Source organism: Podarcis pityusensis (genome assembly GCF_964106645.2).
Source record: "Podarcis pityusensis genome assembly, chromosome: 15".
Lineage (NCBI taxonomy): Eukaryota > Metazoa > Chordata > Lepidosauria > Squamata > Lacertidae > Podarcis > Podarcis pityusensis.
The window spans coordinates 45,158,712-45,185,697 of record NC_138040.1 but is presented as its reverse complement, the minus strand read 5'-3'; the positions used below and the strand labels follow the sequence as shown (position 1 = coordinate 45,185,697).

At 43.3% G+C, this 26,986-nt stretch overlaps 1 protein-coding gene and 1 long non-coding RNA gene across 10 annotated transcripts in view; one reads left to right on the top strand and one right to left on the bottom strand.

The window, feature by feature from the left end:
• The window catches only part of LOC308463754 (disintegrin and metalloproteinase domain-containing protein 2-like), a 95,473-nt gene that overhangs the window by 4,054 nt on the left and 64,433 nt on the right, over nucleotides 1–26,986 (bottom strand). For 2 of the 9 annotated variants that reach the window (XM_080982421.1, XM_080982418.1), the window contains 9 exons: nucleotides 23,759–23,848; nucleotides 21,664–21,862; nucleotides 17,758–17,866; nucleotides 15,486–15,669; nucleotides 9,270–9,350; nucleotides 8,058–8,175; nucleotides 6,633–6,792; nucleotides 5,952–5,996; nucleotides 4,308–4,448 (listed from right to left, as the gene is read on the bottom strand). In XM_080982421.1, coding sequence (XP_080838547.1) covers nucleotides 4,352–4,448; nucleotides 5,952–5,996; nucleotides 6,633–6,792; nucleotides 8,058–8,175; nucleotides 9,270–9,350; nucleotides 15,486–15,669; nucleotides 17,758–17,866; nucleotides 21,664–21,862; nucleotides 23,759–23,848 — 1,083 coding nt within the window. In that variant the 3' untranslated portion in view covers nucleotides 4,308–4,351. Of the gene's footprint in view, nucleotides 1–4,307; nucleotides 4,449–5,009; nucleotides 5,291–5,951; nucleotides 5,997–6,632; nucleotides 6,793–8,057; nucleotides 8,176–9,269; nucleotides 9,351–15,485; nucleotides 15,670–17,757; nucleotides 17,867–21,663; nucleotides 21,863–23,758; nucleotides 23,849–26,986 lie in introns of those variants that run through there. The other 7 variants (XM_080982416.1, XM_080982420.1, XR_013979718.1 and 4 more) reach the window with 6 other exon arrangements.
• LOC308463916 lies at nucleotides 5,102–5,711 on the top strand. The gene is made up of 2 exons (XR_013979821.1): nucleotides 5,102–5,216; nucleotides 5,599–5,711. It is a non-coding gene; the product is annotated as an uncharacterized lncRNA (long non-coding RNA).

Sequence of the window (26,986 nt, the reverse complement as noted above, 5' to 3'; positions counted from 1 at the left end):
GGGACATTATCTGTCTTCAGGAAACACATATAGCTAAGAAGCACAAGAGAGTTTTGGTAAATAAGAAACCAGGGGTATAATTTATAGCTTCAGATTTACATAAAAGAGAGGAATCGTTATATACATAAACCCAAAATTAGAATCCAAATTAATATTTAAAGACAATGAAGGATGATTGCTTGGCGTGCAGTTAACAAGAAGCAAAGAAAAATTAATACTGGTGGGTGTGTACTTTCCAAATGGAAACAAATCAAAATACGTTAAAAAACTAGAGGAAAGATTATTGGAACATAACAATGAGGACATGATTCTTATGGGAGATTTTAATGGGGTCACTTTGTTGAACCTTGATAGAACAGAAAGAGAGAAAGCATCTAAGGAAGGAAAACTCCCAATTTTTTTTCCAAATGGTTGAAGATCTGAACTTAGTAGATGCTTGGAGAAATAAACATACAAATGAAAGACAGTATACCGTCTATTCTGAAGCTAAAAAATCTGCAGGTCGAATAGATGGAATATGGATATTGAATAGTTTAATGACACTAATTAAAAAAACTGAGATTCAACCCAAATCCATTTCAGACCATAACCTGATTACACTAGAATTAAGGGATAAGAAGAAAATGAACAAGCAGTGGAGGATGAATGAGAGAATCCTGAATGATGAGAAAATTATTTAAAAGGCTGAAGAGGCCATGAAAGAATTCTTCAAAATAAATATGACACAAGAGACTGATATTAGATCAATATGGGATGCCGGTAAGGCCTTTATATGAGGCTTTTATAGCCAACAAAACATAATACAAAAAAAGGATTGGAGAATCAAAGTTAGACCAGATTAGACAAGAGATTGAAAGAAATTAGAATCTATTTGTTAACAACCCAAAAAACAAAACCGCAAACCAAAATATTAAAATATTGCAATGCCAACTATCAATATTCTTAAATGATGAAATAGAGAATAACATCAAAAGGATGAAACAAAAGAATTTTGAATTTGCTAACAGACGAGGTAATTAAAAAAGAAACAAAGAGAAAAACAAATTGATAAGATAGTACAAGACGGTAGGGTAATCGACAAACAGGAAGAAATAAATAATTGCTTTTTAAGATATTTCAGGAAGCTATATAAGATAGGAACGGAAGGAGAACATGACATAGTGAAATACAAGGGAAAGAAATTCCCAAAATAGCACAAGAGAAACTTGAACAATTAAACTCGCCAATTACCAGGAAGGAGATACACCAGGCAATCTCTAGTTCTAAGCTGGGCAAATCCCCAGGCCCAGATGGACTTCCTGTAATCCATTATAAAAAAAATGGGAGATTATAGCCCCGCCACTCATGAATAAAATAATACAAGATGGGAAATGCTAGTCAACGCCTAGAAGGCTTTCGATAACGTTTCTTGGAAATTTCTAAGGAAAGTGATTGACCTATTCACAAAGGGAGAATGATTTACCTAGGCTATAAAAGCCATATATGAGAAACAGAAAGCAAATCTAATAATCAATGATGGGAAAACAGAATACATCCCAATAGAAAAAGGCACAAGGCAAAGCTGCCCACTCTCTCCTCTACTTTTTGTATTAACCCTAGAAATATTAAATTTGGAACTGAGGAAAGAAGAAGAAATTAAAGGGATATCTTTAGGTCAAAAGACTTTCAAACTGAAAGCTTTTGCAGATGATTTAATTTTAACAGTAGAAAACCCAGAAACGAGTATTCCCAAAGCGTTGGAAAAGATAACAGAATTCGGAGAGGTCTCCAGCTTCAAACGTAACAGATCAAAAACAAAGCTTATGGTTAAAAATATACAGGAGCAAGAGAAAAAGGAACTGCAGGAAAAAACAGGGTTGTCAATAGTGAAAAAAACAAAATATTTGGGAACTGACATTTTTGATGACAATTATAAAAAAACCTGGAATGATTTTTTTTATTTTTATTTTTAGAAATTTGGGCTAGACTGAAATTATCATTTTGGGGAAGAATCTCAGTAATAAAAATGAATATACTCCCCAAAATGCTCTTTCTTTCACCCAAAGGGTGCTCATCAATGGTTCCTCTTCATCCTGGAGAAGAGTGACTAGTGGGGTGCCACAGGGTTCTGTCTTGGGCCCGGTCTTATTCAACATCTTTATCAACGACTTGGATGATGGACTCAAGGGCATCCTGATCAAATTTGAAGATGACACCAAACTGGGAGGGGTGGCTAACACCCCAGAGGACAGGATCACACTTCAAAACGACCTTGAGCATTGATGAAGAGAACTGGGCCAAAACAAACAAGATGAATTTTAACAGGGAGAAATGTAAAGTATTGCACTTGGGCAAAAAAAATGAGAGGCACAAATACAAGATGGGTGACACCTGGCTTAAGAGCAGTACATGGGAAAAGGATCTAGGAGTCTTGGTTGACCACAAACTTGACATGAGCCAACAGTGTGACGCGGCAGCTAAAAAAGCCAATGCATTTCTGGGCTGCATCAATAGGAGTATAGCATCTAGATCAAGGGAAGTAATAGTGCCACTGTATTCTGCTCTGGTCAGACCTCACCTGGAGTACTGTGTCCAGTTCTGGGCACCACAGTTCAAGAAGGACACTGACAAACTGGAACGTGTCCAGAGGAGGGCAACCAAAATGGTCAAAGGCCTGGAAACGATGCCTTATGAGGAACGGCTAAGGGAGCTGGGCAAGTTTAGCCTGGAGAAGAGGAGGTTAAGGGGTGATATGATAGCCATGTTCAAATATATCAAAGGATGTCACATAGAGGAGGGAGAAAGGTTGTTTTCTGCTGCTCCAGAGAAGCGGACACAGAGCAATGGATCCAAACTACAAGAAAGAAGATTCCACCTAAACATTAGGAAGAACTTCCTGACAGTAAGAGCTGTTTGACAGTGGAATTTGCTGCCAAGGAGTGTGGTGGAGTCTCCTTCTTTGGAGGTCTTTAAGCAGAGGCTTGACCACCATATGTCAGGAGTGCTCTGATGGTGTTTCCTGCTTGGCAGGGGGTTGGACTCGATGGCCCTTGTGGTCTCTTCCAACTCTATGATTCTATGATTCTTTTTCAAATGATGTTGATTATAGCGAAAACAGAATGCATTGAAGAATGGAGGTAAGATCTGACAAGGTTCATTTGGCAGGGTAAGAAACCTTGTATTAAATACAAATTACTGACAGACAGGAAAGAAAGAAAGAAAGAAAGAAAGAAAGAAAGAAAGAAAGAAAGAAAGAAAGAAAGGGTTTTGCACTACCAAAATTAAAAATCTTTTGTCAGGCAGTGTTTAATTTGGATGAGGGATTGGATTCTATTAGAGAAAACAGATATTTTGGGTTTGCAGAGTGTCAACAACAGATTTGGGTGGCATGGCTACCTTGGCTATAATAAGGTAAAAACACCATGGTGGTTGTCCCCATTAGAGGCATTCACAGTTAAAAAATTAAACATGCAAAGCAATTGGGCAACATATAGCCAATTATTAAAAGAAGACCAAGGGCACCTGAAGTTAAAATCATTTGAGGAGATAAGACACTATCTTACTGACTGGCTCCAGTTCCATCAGTTAAATAATGTATTTAATGTGGATAAAAAAACAGGATTTGAGAAAGAAGAATCTAAATTACAAAAATACTATCAAAAAAAATAAGAAATTATTATCTAAAACCTATGATTTGCTGTTTCTTTTCTTATTTTCTTTTGAATTTTTTGTTTACAGCAGCCAGACTAGTACTGGCAAAAAATTAGAAAGGAGATACTATCCCCACAAAAGAAGATTGGTTAAATAAACTATGTGATTCTATACAACTGGCAAAGTTAACAGCTGCCGTAAGACTCCAGACAAATCAGAAACTAAGGAGTGAATGGTAATGTTTTGAAGACTATAAGAAAAAACACTGGTCTAAAGATAACATGTTAATATGCATAGATTAAGTATGTAAAAGCTGAAATAGATAGAATAGATATATTAGGAATATCAGGGACAAGATATAAAAGATGCAATGGTAAAAAGACTGAAAAAAATTAAGAATGTCGAGTTTTTTTGGGGGGGGGGAGCCACAGGGGGTATTTGTATATATGTTTTTGTTTTGTTTTTTGTTATTTTATTTTTATGTTAATTTTTATTTTATGTGTTTTTTAAGCAAGAAAACAAAAAATAAATAAAAAAGAAAAGAAAGCAATAATCAATGTACTGCAGTCACACAATCAATCAGTAGCTGAACTGGGTTCCACATAGTCACAAAAACAAAAAGAGCCGCAAAAACACAAAATAAATAGCAGAAACAGACCTCAGCGTAACACTCAAAATGGAGCATGTTTGGCTTCCGAAAAATGTTTGCAATCCGGAACACTTACAGTGTTCTTACAGGGTTTGCAGTGTTTGGGTTCCAAGTTGTTTGAGTACCAAGACGTCTGAGAACCAAGGTACCACTGTAAGAATGTATAATGCTGTAAACAAAAAATTCAAAAGAAAATAAGAAAAGAAACAGCAAACATCACTGCAATTAATAGGACAGTATTTAATGGGTTTTTTGTTTGTATTTGTAGTATTTATATATTTATGATCTATAATTTAAGGAGACTCATAGTCATATACAGTGGTACCTCGGGTTAAGTACTTAATTCATTCCGGAGGTCCGTTCTTAACCGGAAACTGTTCTTAACCTGAAGCACCACTTTAGCTAATGGGGCCTCCTGCTGCCGCTGCGCCACCGGAGCACGATTTCTGTTCTCATCCTGAAGCAAAGTTCTTAACCTGAAGCACTATTTCTGGGTTAGCAGAGTCTGTAACCTAAAGCGTATGTAACCTGAGGTACCACTGTATCCCCACAGAATAGCAAAAGTCATGAACATTTTAAAAAAATTCTTTGGAATCCTGCCTGACAGTCCCCTCCAGGAGACAAGCAAAATTCCTCCTTGTTTAGAAAGGCTTCGGGTTGTGCGACTAATTCCTGCATGCGGTATGATCCTTCCCAACTCATGTTCCATGTCAACCACAAGTGAACCCACCTCTTTGGGTTGCTTTGGCTGACTGGCTCAACCTTGGTGTGGCAAAAACTCTCATCTTCTGCATCACAATCCTTCACTCAGTGCAGTGATCAACTGGAGGCTGATGGCTGTTCTGGTGTGTCTGTGACTCTTCCTGTTGCATCTTCCACTCTTGGCCTTGGAGAACCTTGGGTGGGCCCTGAACCTTTGTCTCGGCTTAGGACGAATGTGAGTGCTCTTTGAAGGCCCCCTAAGCCCAGAGCTATATGGGTGCTGTGTTTTGGGGGTTCTCCTGTGTTGTGCTAAAAGAACAACAGCTGTGAGTCCAAGCAGCCTGGAGACTAGCAGTAGAGGGCTGACTGCTGGCTGTGCCACTGAATCTGTACCATTGGGGGACAATGATGCACATTGTGTGTCTGATGATGCAGTGGGTGTGCTAGGAGCAGGACTTCATTATTATGAGTCCATTGGCTGCATGTGGGGGCAGCCTGTGGGTATCCTTGCTGGTGGAATCTAGGAATGGTAGGCTTTGATGGTTTTCCAGGAATGCTGTGTCTGTGACTATTAAGCTGACTTCTAATTTTTGGACTGGTGTGTTTTCCCCTCCCAGGTAGAGTGAGACTGAATAGTGAAGAGTGAGACAGTTATTTCGCTGGCAGAGCAACAGAATCACTCTCTGGCCACCCCCATGCACAACCCCTGAGTAAAAGACTGCTCTGCCCATGTTTGTTTTCAGGTCTTATTTTACTGTGTGTTCCCTTGAGGCTCCTTGGAAGGAAAGGTAATAAGCAGATTTTGCAGATAAACCCAGTCCATCCTTAAGTGGTGGGAAAAACTAGACAATTTAATCCATGTTTCACTATCACAAAGGGAGAAAATAAATTAGGGAGTGATCCTTTTCTAGACTGCAGCCGGCTCTGGAAGGAAAATTAATCAATATACTTTAAGTTAGTTGAAGCTTACCTTGTTTTGTCTGACATGCTATATTCATCGGATCTAGTATAAGATCTGAAATGTAATGAGAATTAAGATTACTTAACCTTAATTATATACAGATAAACATACCTCAGTTTTGTCATGGAGTTAGCTTTACTATAAAGTCTGAAAGTTAATTATTATTATATGTACTGGGGTGGGCAACCTATGACCCTTCAGAGGTTGCTGGACTACACCTCCCATCTTTCCTGACCACTAGCCACCATGGGTTGTTGCAGTACAACAGCACCTGGAGGGTCACAGGTTTCCTATCCTTGCTTTTCTTTCTTTTGTTGTTGGACATCATCTCCCTCCAGTATGGCCAACCCTTCCCTGATATATACTAACAGCAAACTCCTATCTGTGTTATTATGCAGCTGAAATGCACCTCTGACCCATCAGCAGGCTCAGACGAACCCCAAGGTTTGCAGAAATACAACAAAAATATTAGGAAAAAACCCTAAGCAAGGGACTTTCCTCTCACACACCCCACAATAAAACCCCACAGCCCAATGCAAAAGTGTGCGAGAGGGGAAAGGGAATGTGGAGGCAGCCATGGCTGAAGACTGCATTCTGTTGCAGGTCCTACTTGTCCAAATTGTTGATGGACCAGAAGATTTCAGGTGTGTACAGGGCAGGCCCTGATAAACTGTGGCCAAAGTGACTTACTCAGAATCGCCTAGAGACTCGCTGTCATCTATGCAGTACTTGCTGATTCGTGCCCATTTGACAATCAGGATGGCTGACCCAACCACAATGGGCAGAAAGAGAAATATGCTCAGGAGCACCCACGTCCGCATGTTGTCTTCTATGACTCTTTCTGTAATATCTACATGGAAACAAATTTCACAGCAAAAACCAGGAAAGCTGCCGCATTAGACATTTTTAGCGTGGCACTGCCCAAAGCTCCAATTTTATAAAAAATTTTAAAGATTAGAAAGCAAACTCTTTCCACATTGCTAAAACAGCAACAACCAGAAAGGTTTTTTATTTTTAAATTAGCATTATTGTGGTATAAAAATGTAATATTGTAGTAACACAGTTTTATAGCACCATTCCTCTCTTTCATTTAAAAAAATAGAGAGCTGGAAAAGTGTTAAATTAAAAGACCATTTAAAAATATATGAAATGGGGTTATAAAATGGCATCCTTCACAAAGGTCATAGTGAATGTGTACTGAGCTGCAGACAGAAGTTATGTCAAATCCACAGGTGTCCGAGGAACATAGCAGGTTATACACATAGAAAAATGCCCTACTACTAATGATGTAGGAAATCAGTTGCAGTTCTGCTTGCAGCTTACAGCAGAAAAGCAGTAACTGGGTAGCACTAGGAATGTGTTGGCTTCTTTCTCTGCAGTGCTCTCTCTCTCTCTCTCTCTTCTGTGTCTAAGTGCTATCCTCACGTGCAGCTCCTGTTCCTTTCACTGGAGTTTGGGCAAGAGTGTCTCCTGGTAGAGTGTCTCCTGTGCTCCAGGGTTATTACAAGCAGAAGAAGGAGGTATTGTTTGGATTTTTTCATTCTGGCACCAATAAGTATTGTTCTGACCCATACTGACTTAGTACTAGTCCACTGGGATTCAGCTGGCGCATCAGAATGCACAAGTCCATCACAGCCTGGTTTAGGGAGGGGCAGTAGTACTAAAACATTTGCTTTTCACTTTTGCTCTTTGAAAGAGAACTAGAAAACAGGGATGGAGAGAGGGGTTAAATCTATACTGAAAATTTTATACTAGCTTAACTGCCACACTTCTCCCATTGCCTGGGAATTGCAGTTTAGTTCACGTACTAAGAATTCTGAAACATTTCACTCACACTCACTCTCATAAACACACAACCTACAATCCTAAAGTTCCTTTGGAAGAAGGAATGATTATTAAGCTAATGTGCTGTCACTTCTTATCTTGTTCTTTCTGCCTTGAGAAAGACAGAAAATTCAAGGGAAGAATAAAGAGGGGAATGAATGGGTTAAAACATAAATCAAACCCAGTCCCATGTTTTCAGGTTGAGATGAAAAGTGGGTCCTAATTCTAAACAGTTTGGAAACTACTGCAGCAGAGCTATTTGTCAGGATGGAAGATCCTGCTTTTACTGACCAGAAGCCAACATACGAAGCCCACTGTCAATGCTTCCTCCTAGGGGGCCTCCTTTTTCCTTGCAATTTGGAGGTGCCCATCCTGGATCACAGTGGCAGTTTCTTTTGTTGTTGCAAATCTGAAGGTGGGGGAGGAATAGGAAACATTTACTCCTTGCTTATGTGCTTTATCTTAAAAAGAAAAATATGCTTTAAGAAAACATTATTATTCTTATTACTTCCTGAGTAGGACCTCAGTTCTAGTCTAAAATAAAATTAAGGATAAAGTAGTAGTAGTAGTAGTAATTATTATTATTATTTCATTATTTGTACCCCGCCCATCTGACTGGTTTGCCCCAGCCACTCTGGGTTGCTTCCAGCATATATAAAAACATAATAAAACATTAAACATTAAAAAATTTCCTATACAGGGCTGCCTTCAGATGTCTTCTAAAGGTTGAATAGAATATCTCCTTGACATCTGATGGGAGGGCGTTCACAGAGAGGGCACCACTGCTGAGAAGGCCCTCTGCTTGGTTCCCTGTAACGCTCACTTCTCGCTGGAACTGCCAGAAAGCCCTTGGAGCTGGACCTTCAAAGGTAGCCCCACGTAGAGTACGCTGCAGTAGTCCAAGCGAGAGATAACCATGGTATGTACCACTGTGCTGAGATAGTACGCAGGCAGGTAGGGTCTCAGCCAGCGTACCAGATGGAGCAGGTAGACAGCTGTCCTGAAAATAGAATTAACCTGTGCCTCCATGGACAGCTGTGAGTCCAAAATGGCTCCCAGGCTGCGCACCTGGTCCTTCAAGGGCACAGTTACCCCATTCAGGACTAGGAAGTCCTGCCCCCTGTCCTCCAGAAACAGTACTTCTGTTTTGTTGAGATTCAATCTCAACCTGTTAGCTGCCATCCATCCTCCAACCGCTTCCAGACACTCACACCGGACATTCACTAGTTCCAATTTAAATGGAAGGGATCCAAATGTTCCACATCCTCTAGACATGCCTGGAGCTGTTGAGCAACCACCTGCTCAATTACTTTGCCTAAGAATGGAAGATTTGATGATAATTGCCCATAATGGCTGGGTCCAAAGAGAATCAGCTGAGAGGCCATCAACAGGGGAACGCTTCAGGCACTCAAGAAAATACCAAATAGTTTATGAGGGAAAACCAGCATCTCCTTTTTATAGCTGAAACACTAACATGGAAAATATAACATTCATTTTACTTACTCCATGCCCAAAGCACTTTTTTGTAGGATCACAATCATATTTCAGGACGCCATACTTTTCACATACTTGTTTGATACAAACCTTTAAAAAAAGCAATAGTATTTTTCAGTTTTCAAGAAGAGTTGCTGCCCTGCAACAGACCTTTTGCGTCCACCAGACCCCATCTATGAGTGCTTCCAGACAGGTGTTTATTGTGAGATCTTAATGCAAGATTTTTCCAGTGTATGTACAATGTCATCTGCATCCAAGTGCTAGTCTGTATTTTTCCCTCCATTAATCCAGATCTACCCTTTTTACAGGAAAACTGTGTGGGATGTAAAACACAGGAGCAGTCAATTACAACATTCCTAGAGTATACATGTTAAGACATGGGGAGGGATGTCTGTCCAGCCAGCAGGTAAACTTCCTGGGACAACAGGAATGTTGTAATTGATAAAAGTACAGGGCAGGACAGCCATCTCTCTCTTGCCTCTTGCTCTCTCTGCCATCTTCCTTCGAAGAAGCCACATCTGCTAAAGATGCCCTCTTGGCTCCCAGCCAAGAGAGCAGAAAGGGACTATCTTCCTATAAGATAGATTCTAAATGTATTTTACCTTTTTAAGCCTGTCTGCCTTCTGGGATCCTATTGTGAACAGAACGTGAGTAAACTCTTTTTATACTTTTATAAAAGACTGTGTCGTGTCTTCTATTTTAAGAGGGAACAAAGGGGAAATTACCAGAGTAATTATTATAGAGGTTCGAGCGAACCTGAGCACACATTACCGTTGCGAACTTAAAAGGGGAACGTCTACTAACTCTGCTGATATTTTGGGAACTTGTTAGCACAAGTTGGATAAGGATATAATCTCACAATATATCCTCTCCTGCATCCCTGAACATTCCCACAAAGGGTTATTGGCCCCAGTATTCCATATTTTTGTGTATTTTTGAAGGATTGCGTTGGATTGTGATTTTCAGTTGAGTAGTATTTTTCTGAGATACCTTCCTGGTAAGCACATGGTCCTTTAAACTGACTAATGTGGGGGAGGGAGACAGTGCTCCTGAAGGTAGGAGTCTTATCAATTGATGAAGATGATCATCCAAATGTCATAGACCAAATGGAGCAAACAGCACGCAGACCTAGTGGTGGGAGGAAAAAATCCTTAAATAAGAGACACAGGGGAATGATTAATGGACTTCAATGTCTGTACACTAATGCGCAAAGCATGGGAAATAAACAAGATGAGCTTGAGCTCTTGGTACAGCAAACTAAATATGACATAATAGGCATCACTGAAACCTGGTGGGATAAGTCCCACGATTGGAATGTAATAATGGGGGGATACAATCTATTTCAGAGAAACAGACCAGACAAGAAAGGAGGAGGAGTGGCGTTATATGTCAGGGATGTGTATACCTGTGAAGAGATCCAAGATTTAGAACCTCAAAGCCAAAGTGAGAGCATTTGGGTCAAAATTAAGGGAGAGAAGAATAACAGTGACCTCATTGTGGGAGTTTACTATAGATCCCCAAGCCAAACGGAGGACATAGATGATGCCTTCCTGGAACAGATGGCCAAGCATGCAAAAGGAAGGGAGATAGTAGTAATGGGGGACAAAGTCAGAAAAGCTAAAGCACAGAATGAACTCAGGCTTGCTAGAGAGGTTAAAAGCAACAAAAAAGGCTTTTATGGGTATGTTCGTAGCAAAAGGAAGAACAAAGAAACAGTGGGGTCACTCAGAGGAGAAGATGGTGAAATGCAAACAGGGGACACAGAAAGGGCTGAACTCCTCAATGCCTTCTTTGCCTCAGTCTTCTCCGATAAAGAAAACAATGCCCGACCTGAAGAATTTGAAGCAAATGATTCAGCAGAGGAAACACAGCCCAGAATAACTAAGGAGATAGTACAAGAATACTTGGCTAGTTTAGATGTATTCAAGTCTCCAGGGCCAGATGAATTGATTCCAAGAGTATTAAAAGAACTGGCAGATGTGATCTCAGAACCACTGGCAGTCATCTTTGAGAATTCCTGGAGAACAGGCGAAGTCCCGGCAGACTGGAGGAGGGCAAATGTTGTCCCTATTTTCAAAAAGGGGAAAAGAGAGGACCCAAATAATTATCGCCCAGTCAGTCTGACATCAATACCAGGGAAGATTCTGGAGCAGATCATTAAGCAAACAGTCTGTGAGCACCTAGAAAGGAATGCTGTGATCACCAATAGTCAGCATGGATTTCTGAAAAATAAGTCATGTCAGACTAACCTGATCTCGTTTTTTGACAGAATTACAAGCCTGGTAGATGAAGGGAATGCAGTGGATGTAGCCTACCTTGATTTCAGCAAGGCATTTGACAAGGTGCCCCATGATATTCTTGTAAAGAAGCTGGTAAAATGCGGTCTTGACTATGCTACCACTCAGTGGATTTGTAACTGGCTGACTGACCGAACCCAAAGGGTGCTCATCAATGGTTCCTCTTCATCCTGGAGAAGAGTGACTAGTGGGGTGCCACAAGGTTCTGTCTTGGGCCTGGTCTTATTCAACATCTTTATCAACGACTTGGATGATGGACTCAAGGGCATCCTGATCAAATTTGAAGATGACACCAAACTGGGAGGGGTGGCTACCACCCCAGAGGACAGGATCACACTTCAAAACGACCTTGACAGATTAGAGAACTGGGCCAAAACAAACAAGATGAATTTTAACAGGGAGAAATGTAAAGTATTGCACTTGGGCAAAAAAAATGAGAGGCACAAATACAAGATGGGTGACACCTGGCTTGAGAGCAGTACATGTGAAAAGGATCTAGGAGTCTTGGTTGACCACAAACTTGACATGAGCCAACAGTGTGACGCGGCAGCTAAAAAAGCCAATGCAATTCTGGGCTGCATCAATAGGAGTATAGCATCTAGATCAAGGGAAGTAATAGTGCCACTGTATTCTGCTCTGGTCAGACCTCACCTGGAGTACTGTGTCCAGCTCTGGGCACCACAGTTCAAGAAGGACACTGACAAACTGGAACGTGTCCAGAGGAGGGCAACCAAAATGGTCAAAGGCCTGGAAACGATGCCTTATGAGGAACGGCTAAGGGAGCTGGGCATGTTTAGCCTGGAGAAGAGGAGGTTAAGGGGTGATATGATAGCCATGTTCAAATATATAAAAGGATGTCACATAGAGGAGGGAGAAAGGTTGTTTTCTGCTGCTCCAGAGAAGCGGACACGGAGCAATGGATCCAAACTACAAGAAAGAAGATTCCACCTAAACATTAGGAAGAACTTCCTGACAGTAAGAGCTGTTCAACAGTGGAATTTGCTGCCAAGGAGTGTGGTGGAGTCCCCTTCTTTAGAGGTCTTTAAACAGAGGCTTGACAACCATATGTCAGGAGTGCTCTGATGGTGTTTCCTGCTTGGCAGGGGGTTGGACTCGATGGCCCTTGTGGTCTCTTCCAACTCTATGATTCTATGATTCTATGATTCTTTGTTCCATTGTGCAGTGAGGATTAAGCAACCCCCCCCTTTCCCTCAGAGTTCACCATGACCTAAGGCAGTGAAGGATTATTTTGTATTTTGAGATTTTTGAGATTTTGATTTTAGAATTTTGAGAAATTTTGAATTTTGAAGAATTTTCAAAAAATTTGTAGGCGTGGCGTTTCGCATACCCTACTGGCAACCAGTCTAAGCTGCTTATTAGCGGCAGCGCTGAGTTCTGCGAGCAGAGTGGGTGGAAACATCTTCACGGGAACCCGGATGCTCTTTCAGAACAGTTTGACTCAGATGAGGAAGAGGAGGAGGACGAAACTGAACCTGTTGCTGAGGTGCACAGTCCACAGCCACAGAGTCCAGAACCAGGGTCCCCAAGGGAGAGGCTCCGAACCCCTCCAAAGGGAAGTCCCAAGACCCCTCCACAGGTCTCTGTGAAGTCTGAGCCAAGGAGTGAGCCATCCTCGCCTACAGACCCAGTTGTGAGGCCTAAAAGGCGCAGCAGGTCAGAGGGGGAGGTTTCTGACACAGGGGATGGTGTGGCTGGCCCTAGTGAATCAGGTGCAGTTCCAGAATTCACGCTGAGAAGGTCAGCAAGGTCAACCAAAGGAAAGGTATGAAGCCACTATCGTGTGGGTAGGTGTGGCTAGATGTGAACCTGAATCCTTTGAGGATGTTCAGAAGTTGCCTCAGGAAGAAGCTAGCAAATGGCATGAGGAGATGTGGAAGATGAACTCAATGGAACCTCTTGGTGTGTTCTCACTCACACAATTGTCGGCTGCTAAGCAGGCTATGAGTTGCAGATGGGTTTATCGCCTGTGGACCCACAGAAGCTGGAGAACCACAATATAAAGGTTGGAAAGCGAACATTTTGACGTGGATGTCGCCTATCTGAACTCAGACCTCCAGGAGGACTACATGCTTCCTCCTCCAGGGTTTGAGGTCAGTGGGCCAGGCATCGTGTGGCGGTTGCACAAATCCATTTATGGGTTACGTCAATCTGCCAGAAACTGGAACATGTGTCTGAATGAAGCCTTAGAAGAGCTAGGTTTCAAGAGAAGTGTTGCTGACAGCTGTCTTTACCTTAAAGGGTCAGGTGTGACACAGGAAGCTGCTCAGATTTTTGTTGATGATATTTTGTACATATCACAGACAGGTAAACAAGTGGAGAAGTTTGCTAGGGAGCTTGGAAAGCTGTTCAAGCTCAAGTAGCTTGGAGATGTCAAGTCGTATCTAGGCGTAGGGATAACTAGAACAAGATATGGAAGCTTTTTGCTCAACCAGAAAGGTAAGATTGAGCAGTTGCTTGAGAAGTTCAGAATGTCTGAGTGTGCAGGTGTCAAAACACTCATGGAGGCTGGTTACGTGAAAGAATGTCAGCAAGTAGAACGCTCTGTGTTCGAAAATGCTGAATTCTTTCAGCTCTGGGTAGTCTACTGTATCTGTCACAGTGGAGCAGACCAGATATAGCGTTTGCTATCAATCTGCTCAGTAGAGAGTCCAAGTGTACAGGCCTGGAATGGTATTAAACGGGTGCTGCGTTACCTGCAAGATACCAAAGATTTTTGCCTCAAGTTGTCAGCTGAGGGTGATGTCAAGCTTACAGCGTGGGTGGATTCGGATTGGGCTAACCTTCAGGACTGCAAATCAGTTCAGGCCTAGTGGTGAAGTTTGGGAACTCAGTAGTTGGGTGGAGGTCCCGGAAGCAAAGTCTCATAGCACTTTCGTCTACTGAAGCTGAGCTCAGTGCGCTATCTGAGGTTTGCAGAGAACTGGAGTTCTATGCGTGTTTGGTCCAGGAACTCTGTGAAGGTCTGTGTTTGGGGTGAGCATTGTTGCTTGTTTCCCCCAGATGCAGGACAAGAGGGGGTGTGGAGTTTGGAGGTTATAGGGTTAAACTCCTTGGTGTCCTGTATCTGGGGAGGGGCCGTACACCACAGGCTTTGTCCTTTTTGTCTGTGAAAGCTACTTTCACATTAGACTGAGAGACACTGTAGAGACTGTGTGTGCTTTTAGCACGGGAAAGATGCCGGAGAGTTCCGATGGAATGAGACTGATTTATGGCTTGTAAATAAACGCTTTTAGAGATAGCAAGAAACTGTCTCTGGACTTGTTTTATCCCTCTATCTCACACGGACGGCAGGACTGCTGCGACTCTGCATTTTCTGCCCAGGTCAGTCCCAGCAGAGCTGAGCAGGGAGCGCTGACTGGACGGCAGGATTAATTTGCATAGGCCATATGCTAAAGTGGATGGAGCAAGAGAGATGACAGAAGCCGGCCATGCAAGTCTGTGGCCATGCTGTGTGGGTTGACATGCGAACCCCTCTCTCCCTCTTCCACTCAGGCAAGCAAGAGGTGTCAGCACTGCTCAGGGACATGTTGCAGCCAAGCAAAAGCAGCCCAGGAGGGCACAGGTCAAGGCCAGTGAGAGGTGAGATCTGTGGAGGGGGCATAGCCTGAGGAGAAAGAAAAGTCTGCAGGGCTGCATTAAGCCCCCTGGCCCTGAGGTCACCCCCTCACTTTCGGCACTTATGAACAAACAACATCTAATTGCATTTGCTGATTTCCATCTCTGCTTCTCCCATCGCTCCCAGCCCATCATACCTGTCTCCTCAAAGCTGAAATTTAGATTTTAAGTTCTTCAAGCATGAGACCAGTGGTCTTCCTTTTGCTTATGCTGCTCTCTAGGACACCATACACACTGGTGACAACATTTAAGTCACAGTAATAGTCATGCTGTGTCAGATTGTATCCCTTACCTTTTTAGTTCCACATTTTGTACCATCTTTCACCAGCATTGGGTCCGGAAAGCCCTCTGGTTGTTGAAGGTCCAGAGATATACAAAGGGTATCTTGGAAAGGAGTGTACAGAATTGGAATGTTCATGTCAACATAAGGCTTTCTGGTTGGATAGACACAAATTAACTTTCCACATTTGATATCCCTATCAAAGGAATTGGAGAAAAGAACAGGATCACACATTTGTAAAGAGTTGGGGATTATGTATTGGAAATGTTTTTTTCACCTCCAAAATATCAGATTTAACAACTGAAGTATATTTTTGAACATGTTACCTAAAAATGCATGCTTTTCATTACACAGATGACATGTGGGAGGGGCTGTCATTCCTCAACCTTTGAAACATCTGGCATCAAAGATTACTGCCCAACAGTTTGTGCCCAACGGATTTATTTTGGTATATCTTAATTTGTTGTAGTAGTATGGTTTTGCTCTGTTGATTTTCTTATGTGAACTACCTTATAATCATTTTGGTGAAAGGCAAGCTACAATTAATTAATTAACTAATCCTTCCTCTCAATCCATTTTTCTTTTGTGTTGTGTCCGTTATTTTTTCAAATTAGTTTTTATTAAAGATTTTATTGTGTAGCAAACAAACAAATAGACAAAAAAAGTACATATAGTGTCTCTACTTTCAATTCATAGTTTTTTTCACAGTTCATTAACATTTAGTACTAGACACATATGCGATTGGGGGACAAGAGAGAGGGAAGGGGAGAGAGATGAGGGGACACTGATATTTTGTTCTGTTGTGTAGTTTGTGCAGGGTTTTTATGTCAGCATCGTGTGGGTAGGTCCTCTATATATTTATTCATTTATGATGGCACTGCGAGAGATTTGAGTGCCCAACGCTCGGTTGGTTGTGTTCAGTTAGTTGCAGTGTGGTTGGTTGGTTGGTTGGTTGGTTGGTTTGTATGAGGGTATGGGGTTGTTGGGTCAGATTACCCATATTAATTCTTATGCTGTTGGGGTGGGGGAGAGAATAGATCATTGTCTTGTTGTGCTGTATATATGATAAAGGGGAGCCACACCCGTGCAACTTTAAGTTTGTTGGTTAACTTTTCTAATAGGGCAGTTTTCTATACTTTTTGGTACTAGTGGTCTATATTCACTCCTGATAGGTCATTCCAGTGTCTAGTCATGATGTTTTTAGTTGCTGAGAGTAAGTGACTTGTCATGTGAGTTGTTCCTTGGAAGATATTTAACAGGACTAATTCTGGAGTTGCTTCTATTACTTGTTTTGTTATTATGCAGATTTCCTGCAGCACTGATATACAAAAGGATTAAATTTGGGGGCATTCCCACCACATGTGGAGGTACGTGGCCATGGAAGCGCAGCCTCTCCAGCATTTAGATGAGGAAGTGCCAGATTCCGTGGTGTTAGGTTTCATCTATAGATAAGTTTCAGAATGAGTTCTCTTCTTTGGGCTGAGATGGATTTAAATGATGGGGAGGTGTGAGGGCTCTGACAGGACCCTAGAGTCCTCCTGCTTCCTTCCCAAAGCCTAGTTAGCACTTGCCCAGCTTTAGGGTGGGAGGGTGGGTAGGAAGGAGGTGGGAAGGAGATTTGTGCCTCCTTCCCAAAGCTTGGTGCCTCCCTTCCCCGGCTTTTGGAAGGCAGCTTTGGGTGGAGTGGGGAACACGTCAAATTTGGGCCTCACACAGGGCACCATATTACCAAGATCCGCCCCTGCTTGGAAGTGAACTGAGGACTTGTAAACCTCTGTCTCGAGGCTCTGCTGCCTTTGGGGAACTAGAATCTCCTAAAGGGCCTGAAAATAGGCACTTCTTCAGTGCTCCATGACCTCCCATTTGGTGTGCTTCTTGCACCGTTGGACTGACAGTGTGGGAGACACTGTGTTCCTTGGTCTTGAGGGAAGAGATGCCCATGACAATCCTGGCTCCAGCACCATGGGCCTTGATGCTGTGGGATGTGGTTCAGCAGACACCTGACTGTCTGCTGTTTAGTGGGACTGACCTCCAGCATCAAGGGTCAGGGTCAGAAACCAAGTGCCGTCCCTCAGCTAGTGACACAGGAGCCTCCAACTGGGTGTCCTAGTCCCTGTGGGAGGATCATGACAGCCCACTCCACCTGGCTACCTTGATACCATAACAACAGTAAAAACATGCAACATACAACAGAAGATGCCCAAGCCGCCAACCCACAAACATCCTGCCACACTCCTCCCCCTGAAAATTTTATTTCAGTTTCTTCTGTTTCCTAATCACATACCGGAAAGAACAAGTCTTAAATCCCTTTCGTATGTCAATCCCACAGTGTCCAAATCTATCTGTCTGACCATTAATTTCTTCATAACATGCTTGAGGAGCACTTTTTGACTCTATAAATATTAAAAGGATTTTGATTAGAATAACTAAAATGAAACATTTAATAGTTTTCTTTTAGCAATGCTCTTAACAGATACTTTCATATGTGTACAAACAAATCAGTCTGATGCATAAATTGGATTTGCCTCTGCAAATAATGAATGTTAGCCCTGAAGGTGCTGCAAGACTGTTGTTTTCACTGAAGCAGAATTATTTAGTTATTTAAGATATCTTCTTCATGCAGCACATAGTTAAACATAGAATCATAGAGTTGGAAGAGACCACAAGGGCCATCGAGTCCAACCCCCTGCCAAGCAGGAAACACCATCAGAGCACTCCTGACATATGGTTGTCAAGCCTCTGCTTAAAGACCTCCAAAGAAGGAGACTCCACCACACTCCTTGGCAGCAAATTCCACTGTCGAACAGCTCTTACTGTCAGGAAGTTCTTCCTAATGTTTAGGTGGAATCTTCTTTCTTGTAGTTTGGATCCATTGCTCCGTGTCTGCTTCTCTGGAGCAGCAGAAAACAACCTTTCTTCCTCCTCTATGTGACATCCTTTGATATATTTGAACATGGCTATCATATCACCCCTTAACCTCCTCTTCTCCAGGCTAAACTTGCCCAGCTCCCTTAGCCGTTCCTCATAAGGCATCGTTTCCAGGCCTTTGACCATTTTGGTTGCCCTCCTCCGGACACGTTCCAGTTTGTCAGTGTCCTTCTTGAACTGTGGTGCCCAGAACTGGACACAGTACTCCAGGTGAGGTCTGACCAGAGCAGAATACAGTGGCACTATTACTTCCCTTGATCTAGATGCTATACTCCTATTGATGAGGTGAGGCCCAGAATTGCATTGGCTTTTTTAGCTGCCGCGTCACACTGTTGGCTCATGTCAAGTTTGTGGTCAACCAAGACTCCTAGATCCTTTTCACATGTACTGCTCTCAAGCAAGGTGTCACCCATCTTGTATTTGTGCCTCTCATTTTTTTTGCCCAAGTGCAATACTTTACATTTCTCCCTGTTAAAATTCATCTTGTTTGTTTTGGCCCAGTTCTCTAATCTGTCAAGGTCGTTTTGAAGTGTGATCCTGTCCTCTGGGGTGTTAGCCACCCCTCCCAATTTGGTGTCATCTGCAAATTTGATCAGGATGCCCTTGAGTCCATCATCCAAGTCGTTGATAAAGATGTTGAATAAGACCGGGCCCAAGACAGAACCCTGTGGCACCCCACTAGTCACTCTTCTCCAGGATGAAGAGGAACCATTGATGAGCACCCTTTGGGTTCGGTCAGTCAGCCAGTTACAAATCCACTGAGTGGTAGCATAGTCAAGACCGCATTTTACCAGCCTCTTTACAAGAATATCATGGGGCACCTTGTCAAATGCCTTGCTGAAATCAAGGTAGGCTACATCCACTGCGTTCCCTTCATCTACCAGGCATTAATTCTGTCAAAAAACGAGATCAGGTTAGTCTGACATGACTTATTTTTCAGAAATCCATGCTGACTATTGGTGATCACAGCATTCCTTTCTAGGTGCTCACAGACTGTTTGCTTAATGATCTGCTCCAGAATCTTCCCTGGTATTGATGTCAGACTGACTGGGCGGTAATTATTTGGGTCCTCTCTTTCCCCCTTTTTGAAAATAGGGACAACATTTGCCCTCCTCCAGTCTGCTGGGACTTCACCTGTTCTCCAGGAATTCTCAAAGATGACTGCCAGTGGTTCTGAGATCACATCTGCCAGTTCTTTTAATACTCTTGGATGCAGTTCAGCTGGCCCTGGAGACTTGAATACATCTAGACTAGCCAAGTATTCTTGTACTTGGCATTGTTTTCTTCATTGGAGAAGACTGAGGCAAAGAAGGCATTGAGGAGTTCAGCCCTTTCTGTGTCCCCTGTTTGCATTTCACCATCTTCTCCTCTGAGTGACCCCACTGTTTCTTTGTTCTTCCTTTTGCTACGAACATACCCATAAAAGCCTTTTTTGTTGCTTTTAACCTCTCTAGCAAGCCTGAGTTCATTCTGTGCTTTAGCTTTTCTGACTTTGTGTCTATACGTGCTGGCTATTTGTTTGAATTCCTCTTTGGTGGTTTCCCCCCTTTTCCATTTTTTGTACACATCCTTTTTTAATCTTAACTCAGTTAAAAGTTCTTTAGATAGCCACCCTGGCTTCTTTAGGCACCTTCCATGTTTCCGTCTCATTGGTATTGCCTGAAGTTGTGCTTTTACTATCTCCCTCTTAACAAACTCCCAGCCATCATGAACTCCATTTCCTTTTAGTATTACTGTCCATGGGATCTCACCCAGCACTTCCCTAAGTTTTATGAAGTCGGCTTTCTTAAAGTCAAGAAATTGAGTCCTAGTATGCTTGGCTGCTCCTTTCCGCTGTATAGTAAACTTCAGAAGAGCATGATCACTCGCGCCTAATGATCCTTCCACTTCTACCCCACTAACCAGGTCATCAACATTGGTTAGGACCAGCTCTAAAATGGCTGTTCCTCTTGTTGCTTCTCCCACTTTCTGGACAATGAAGTTGTCTGCAAGGCCAGTGAGGAATCTGTTTGACCTTATGCTCTTGGCTGAGTTTGACATCCAACAAATATCCGGGTAATTGAAGTCCCCATTACTACTATCTCCCTTCCTTTTGCATGCTTGGCCATCTGTTCCAGGAAGGCATCATCTATGTCCTCCGTTTGGCTTGGAGATCTATAGTAAACTCCCACAATGAGGTCACTGTTATTCTTCTCTCCCTTAATTTTGACCCAAATGCTCTCACTTTGGCTTTGAGGTTCTAAATCATGGAGATCGCTGCAAGATGTAGTGAAGGCCACCAATTGAGATGGATTTAAAAGGGGATTTGCAAAATTATGAATGGTAAGTCTATAGATAGCTACTAGCTATGACAGCTCTATATACAGTATAACTTCCTGTAGAAAGAGGCAGAAGGAGCAGCAGAGCTACTTGTAGGCTTCCTATAGGCATCTTGTTGGCTACGGTGAGAACAGAATCCTGACTAGATAGGCCTTCGGTCTGATTCAGCAGGATCCCCCATAAAGGCTTTGATGAAGGGCTCCACCAAAACAACATAACTGAACAGGTTGGCATGGTAACTAACAGCAATTTGGCTTGTGCCTAAGTGCAGTTAGGTAGCTAGTAGAGTGATTTTAAAGTTGGCATAAAATGCATAAACCTGGTCATACCAGTCAGAATTCTGGTAGCCATCTTCTGCACTAAGGAAGAAGAAGCATGCCTTGGAAACCAGCCACATTGGGACTAGTTGCAAACGTGGAAGGCAGCACAACTAACACTATGGGCTTCCCCCTCCAGCCAGCTCAGCCAAAAGGGCATATGTGTCAGGAAAGCCCCCCAAACAGGGTGTGGGGGGAGGAGGGGGTAGAAGGTTTCAACCCCGTTCACATCCTGAATAGAACAGGTCACGTTTCGCTGCTTCCGTGCATGCGCGTGACGTCATTTTGACCATCTCCGCCTGTGTGAGTGACAAAACCAGGAAGTTCACCAGTTCACCGTGGAGCGCAACCCGAAAATACTTATCCTGAAGCATATTTATCCCGAAGTATGACTGTACAGTAGTGTGACGCTGAATTCTGCTCAAAGAGTTCAAGAGAAAGCCAGGACTCATTCAAGGGGCAAACTGGTATAAAAGCTGAGGAAAGCTCATGGTATAGGTATGAGTGGGCATGCACACACAATTTGGTTACAGAAGGAAGCTGCTTGCTTCCTTGCTTGTTCTTTTTAAGAGTAAATATTTCATTTTGTTTTTAAAAGAAGCCAAAAAGCAAGTTGTCTCACTTACTTTCACCAAAAAGATCCTGACACTGTAGATCAGCTGCCTGACAGGATCCACCATAACAGTAGCCAGCATTAGAAGCACAGCTATAGCCATTCTGGGCATAAACATTGCTTGGGCAGGACGCCGAACTGCCATTGCAGTACTCAGGAAAATCGCAGACACTATCTACAGCTGCTCTACAGATTGTGTTTCTTGGCTTAAACTAGGTGAAAAGGAAAAGGAAGAAGGAAAGTATCAATAGCATTTTTCACGGAGGACTACAGCTAGGGTTGAGGAGGATTCCTGTTGACTCCACAATTTGCAGTTAACCTTCCCATTTCATTACCCTCAGACTTATGCACAGGTCCTAAAGTTGTTTAAGCCACATAATCACTGGACTGAACAGGGCACATGCCCACACAGTCCTTACAAGATGGTCTAAGGCCTGTCTGTTTCTTTAACTCTTAAGAGGTTGTAAGCTGCTTAGAGCAGCTCCATAGCCAAACACCACATGTGGGAACCATATGGAAAAAAGTGGCTGCCTACCTTTGGTGTCTGACGTCTTTTTTCCACTCATTGTACAGAAAAATGTGCAGATGGCATGCTAGCATGGTCTTCCTGGAGGCTGTTTATTGCCTCAATATGAGTATTTATGTGCATGTTTTACATATTTAGTTCCTCATATTCCACACTTGGGGACGCGGGTGGCGCTGTGGGTTAAACCACAGAGCCTAGGACTTGCCGATCAGAAGGTTGGTGGTTCGAATCCCCACGATGGGGTGAGCTCCCATTGCTCGGTCCCTGCTCCTGCCAACCTAGCAGTTCGAAAGCACATCAAAGTGCAAGTAGATAAATAGGTACCGCTCCGGCAGGAAGGTAAACGGTGTTTCCATGCGCTGCTCTGGTTCACCAGAAGCGGCTTAGTCATGCTGGCCACATGACCCGGAAGCTGTACACTGGCTCCCTCGGCCAATAAAGCAAGATGAGCGCCGCAACCCCAGAATCGGGCACGACTGGACCTAATGGTCAGGGGTCCCTTTACCTTTATTCCACCCTTACTTTGAACTGGAGCACAGAGTGGATGACAATGCTGTTGGGGATTGCTGTAAAAACTAGGTCATTTGTTCTCAGAAAATTGTTATCTATGTTAATTACTGACATGAGTTTGGGGAGTTGCCCACCACCTGCAAGGTCAAAGAAATGAAGTGACAAGTGCCAGAGTGCACAGAAATGCCGTTTACCTTCCCGCTGCAGCAGTACCTATTTATCTACTTGCACTGGTGTGCTTTCAAACTGCCAGGTTGGTAGGAGCTGGGACAGAGCAATGGGAGAAACAAGGCTTTGATGAAACAAGGCCTGGGAAACAGACTGTGGGACTAGCTTCCTGAACCATTAGTAGAGTAGTATAATTTTATTATATATTTATTTATCTCTTCCCTAGAGATTAGTGAAGCCCTGCCTTGGGCTGAGCAGAGAGTCTCTTCTGCCTGAAGGCTAGATGAGTTGCCGTTGAAGGTATAATTTGAGTGCAGTGAGCCGTCTTTGATCAGTAACTGCATTCCCTGTTGTGGCTGCAGCCTTTGGGGCATTTGTTATGAATTGCTATATTGTAGTCTGGTGGCCATGTGCATTGCTTTGCAATCAATAAAACCGTCTCCTTTTTGTGATTTGGATTTCTCCTACATGGTCTGCAGAACTTTGGTAAACCTTCACACTCACCTGTGTAAGTGCTTACATTGCTGCTGAGATCCCGAGATTCTTTCCCTACCCTTGAACAACATCAGCATTTAATGCTGATATGGAAATCCTCAAAAGTGGCATTCCATCTTTAAAGGAAATTCTTCCTTGATCTGATTGCAGTTCAAAGTTAATTAGAATCTTACATCAGGCTGCAAATGGTTGTAACTAACTAAGTTCTACTCACAGTAGACACATTGAAATTAATGAAACTAAGCTAGCCATGTCCATTAACTTTGATGGGTCAGCTTTGTGTAGGATGAGCATTGGCTGCAACACAGAGGTTACGGAGATAAAATTCAGAGGAGGTGGTAGTGTCAATTCAAACAAACTGAGGTGAATGTGTGGCCAAGGCAGTGAAGAGAGTACTTTAGCATCTTACCTGACAGTTTTCACAGCACAATTCGTTGCTGCACACTGCTCCACGGAGAAACGTACATGAGCTAGTACAACATTTACTGTACTTACATTCCTGAAAACAAAAATCATACAGCTTTTTGTTTGGGGTCAGTAAAGAGTTTAGACAATGAAAAAAATGAAAGTGAAAGCTGAAACTCCAAAGCTTTAAGGCCAACGGGGCACTCTATTGTTTTATCTTTTTTTTGTAATAATAATAATAATAATAATAATAATAATAATAATAATAAATTTATTTATATCCCACCCTCCCCAGCCGAAGCTGGGCTCAGGGCGGCTAACAACAATCAAAATAATCCAACGTTCTAAAAACATTTCATTATAAAAATTAATTAAAATCAAATTGGCAACCATTAAGCAAAATTCTGTGCAGATTGCCAGAGGAGGGGGTCAGGCTGCGCCCTGACCAAAGGCCTGGTGGAACAGCTCTGTCTTACAGGCCCTGCGGAAAGATGTCAGGTCCCGCAGGGCCCTAGTCTCTTGTGACAGAGCGTTCCACCAGATTGGAGCTGCGGCCGAGAAAGCCCTGGCTCTAGTTGAGGCCAGCCTAACCTCTCTGTGGCCTGGGATCTTCAGGATGTTTTTATTTGCAGACTGTAAGTTCCTCTGTGGGACATACCAGGAGAGGCGGTCCTGTAGGTACGAGGGTCCTAGGCCGTATAGGGCTTTAAAGGTTAAAACCAGCACCTTAAACCTGATCCTGTACTCCACCGGGAGCCAGTGCAGTTGGTATAGTACCGGATGAATGTGATCACGCAGCGAAGACCCCATAAGGAGTCTCGCCGCGGCATTCTGCACCCGCTGGAGTTTCTGGGTCAGTCTCAAGGGCAGCCCCACGTAGAGCGAGTTACAATAATCCAGTCTGGAGGTGACCGTCGCGTGGATCACAGTGGCTAGGTCAGGACGAGAGAGATAAGGAGCCAACTGCTTAGCTTGGTGGAGATGAAAAAATGCCGCCTTTGTTATAGCTGTAATCTGCGCCTCCATAGAGAGGAGGTATCGAAGATTACATCCAAACCCTTAACGGACGATGCTGGCACTAATTGCACCCCCACAAGAAATGGGAGTTGCCCCCTCAATCCCATATCGTCCCGTCCCAGCCAGAGGACCTCTGTCTTCGAAGGATTTAACTTCAACCGGCTCCCATGTAACCATCCAGCCACAGCCTCCAGACATCTGGTCAGTGTGTCTGGGGCCGAGTCAGGATGGCCATCCATCAACAGATAGAGTTGGGTGTCATCAGCATACTGATGGCAACCCAGCCCAAAACTCCGGACAAGCTGGGCGAGGGGGCGCATAAAGATGTTGCTTTGAGGTAAGCTTTGAGGTTTGTTTTACAATCAAGCAGTGTATGAATTTTATTAAATAAATAAATGTAAAGGTTTATACATGGAATCTGCTCAAATCTTTTCTGCTACATCATGCTTTTTTACACAGAGGAATTTCAAAATACAGGAAAGGACAAGAGGGAAAGGTTGACTTCAAATTTTACTCAAATAAACCTAATTATAATACTATTTTTAATATACGAACCACTTCCCAGAGGTATTTACAAATATATATCAGTTACAACTATTACATGTAACAAAAATCTTACTATATACAGGTATTTAAATAAAAATAACAGTCTAAAACAACACCAGCACATAACATTAAATCAGTTCAGATTCAATATAGACATCAGCTGGGATAAAGATATCCATTTAGAACGCTTGTTGAGATATCAGTTATGAGATTCTGTCACCCCACCCCACCCCACCAGCAACCAAGCTGCCACTATCAAGAGTATTATGAGCAGCCTGGGGGAGGAGGGGTGCTGTTTAATCATTCCCTTCCTGTAGTTTGTATGTACATCATCACCCCCTTATTTGCTTTTATACTCAACAGAGGGGGAAAAATAAAGGTTCAATGCATCTTTCTTCCTATAGGGAGAGAGAATGCTTCGGGAGGGCATTTTTTTGCCCACTTTTCAGTCATTGTGGGAAAATGGGGCACATGCTAATGTTTAGCTCCCTCTTCCAGGGGTCCTTTGGAGCGTCTTTAGCATGGGGTCTTTCCCAGTCCTGCTGCCTGGAATTCTATAGATGGGAATATTCTGAATCAATTCCAAGTTCTTCTGCATATGGGGCATGTGATCTGTCACTGAGTTATCACCCCCTACCCCTTGATGCAGAAGAGAGAAACCGCTCACCTGGGGCTCTGGATGGGCAACGTCTGCTGGATGGTGTGGCCGTGGTGGGTCCAGGGATGCCACCATTTTCTGCTGCAGCTGGGGGAAGGAGTGGTTACCTGGCATCACCCCACCTCCATCTGCAACAGCCTTGCAGGTATGGGCAGGCAGTGCCTGTAGGTAGGGCCAAATCAATGGCAGGGTTTGGAAGGCTGCATCCAGCCCATCTCTGGCCTATTTAAGAGAGCAGCCAGGTGCAGGTCACCCTCTTGCCTTATTGTCACTTGATTTTCCACCCACCCAGTTAGGGACCGCTCAATGGGAGAGTGGGCAAGTGGCATATGAACCTTGCTGTGATTTACTCGGCTGTCATATTTGTGGCCAGAGAGGAATTTTCTCCTGCAAGCAAACTGGCCACTTTGCAGGTTTTCACCTACCTCATGGCAACCATCGCAGCTTGGGTAGATGAGGCATTGGACTGGATCGTTAGTCACAGGGGTACACCATTAGAGGTGTCCAGGAAAGGTAACTCTGTCTGGGAGTCCACAGGGGGAATGATGAGCCAATACACCTCTCCAAATGGTGGCCTGTGTGGAGTCAAGACACCCAATCTACATTGGGGGCAACTCCCCAGCACAGGATGGAACCCACTAGGTCCATATCAGGTAGCAGGCAGGCTGCCTGATCAGGATACATGCCCAGTGCCTTAGCCAAACCTACTCTTTCCTGTGATCAGTGAAGTTGTGACCTTATTCAACCCAATACCAGTCTGCTGTGTCCATTCCTGTGGACCCCCCTGCACCTGCAGCAGCCATTATGTGCCTGTGCCAGCAATGTGTACAGGCTCTAAGGAGGAGCCCTAAGGAGGAATAGTCTAGTGATGAAAACAAAGGATACAACTCTGTGGTTGGTGGGGAAGTCATATGGAGAGCACCTTCTCAATTTCACATTGAAGCAGTTGGAAACCCGAAGGCAGGCTGGAGCCCTCAGAGGCCTTCCCGGGCCCTTACAGGTTCCCATCCC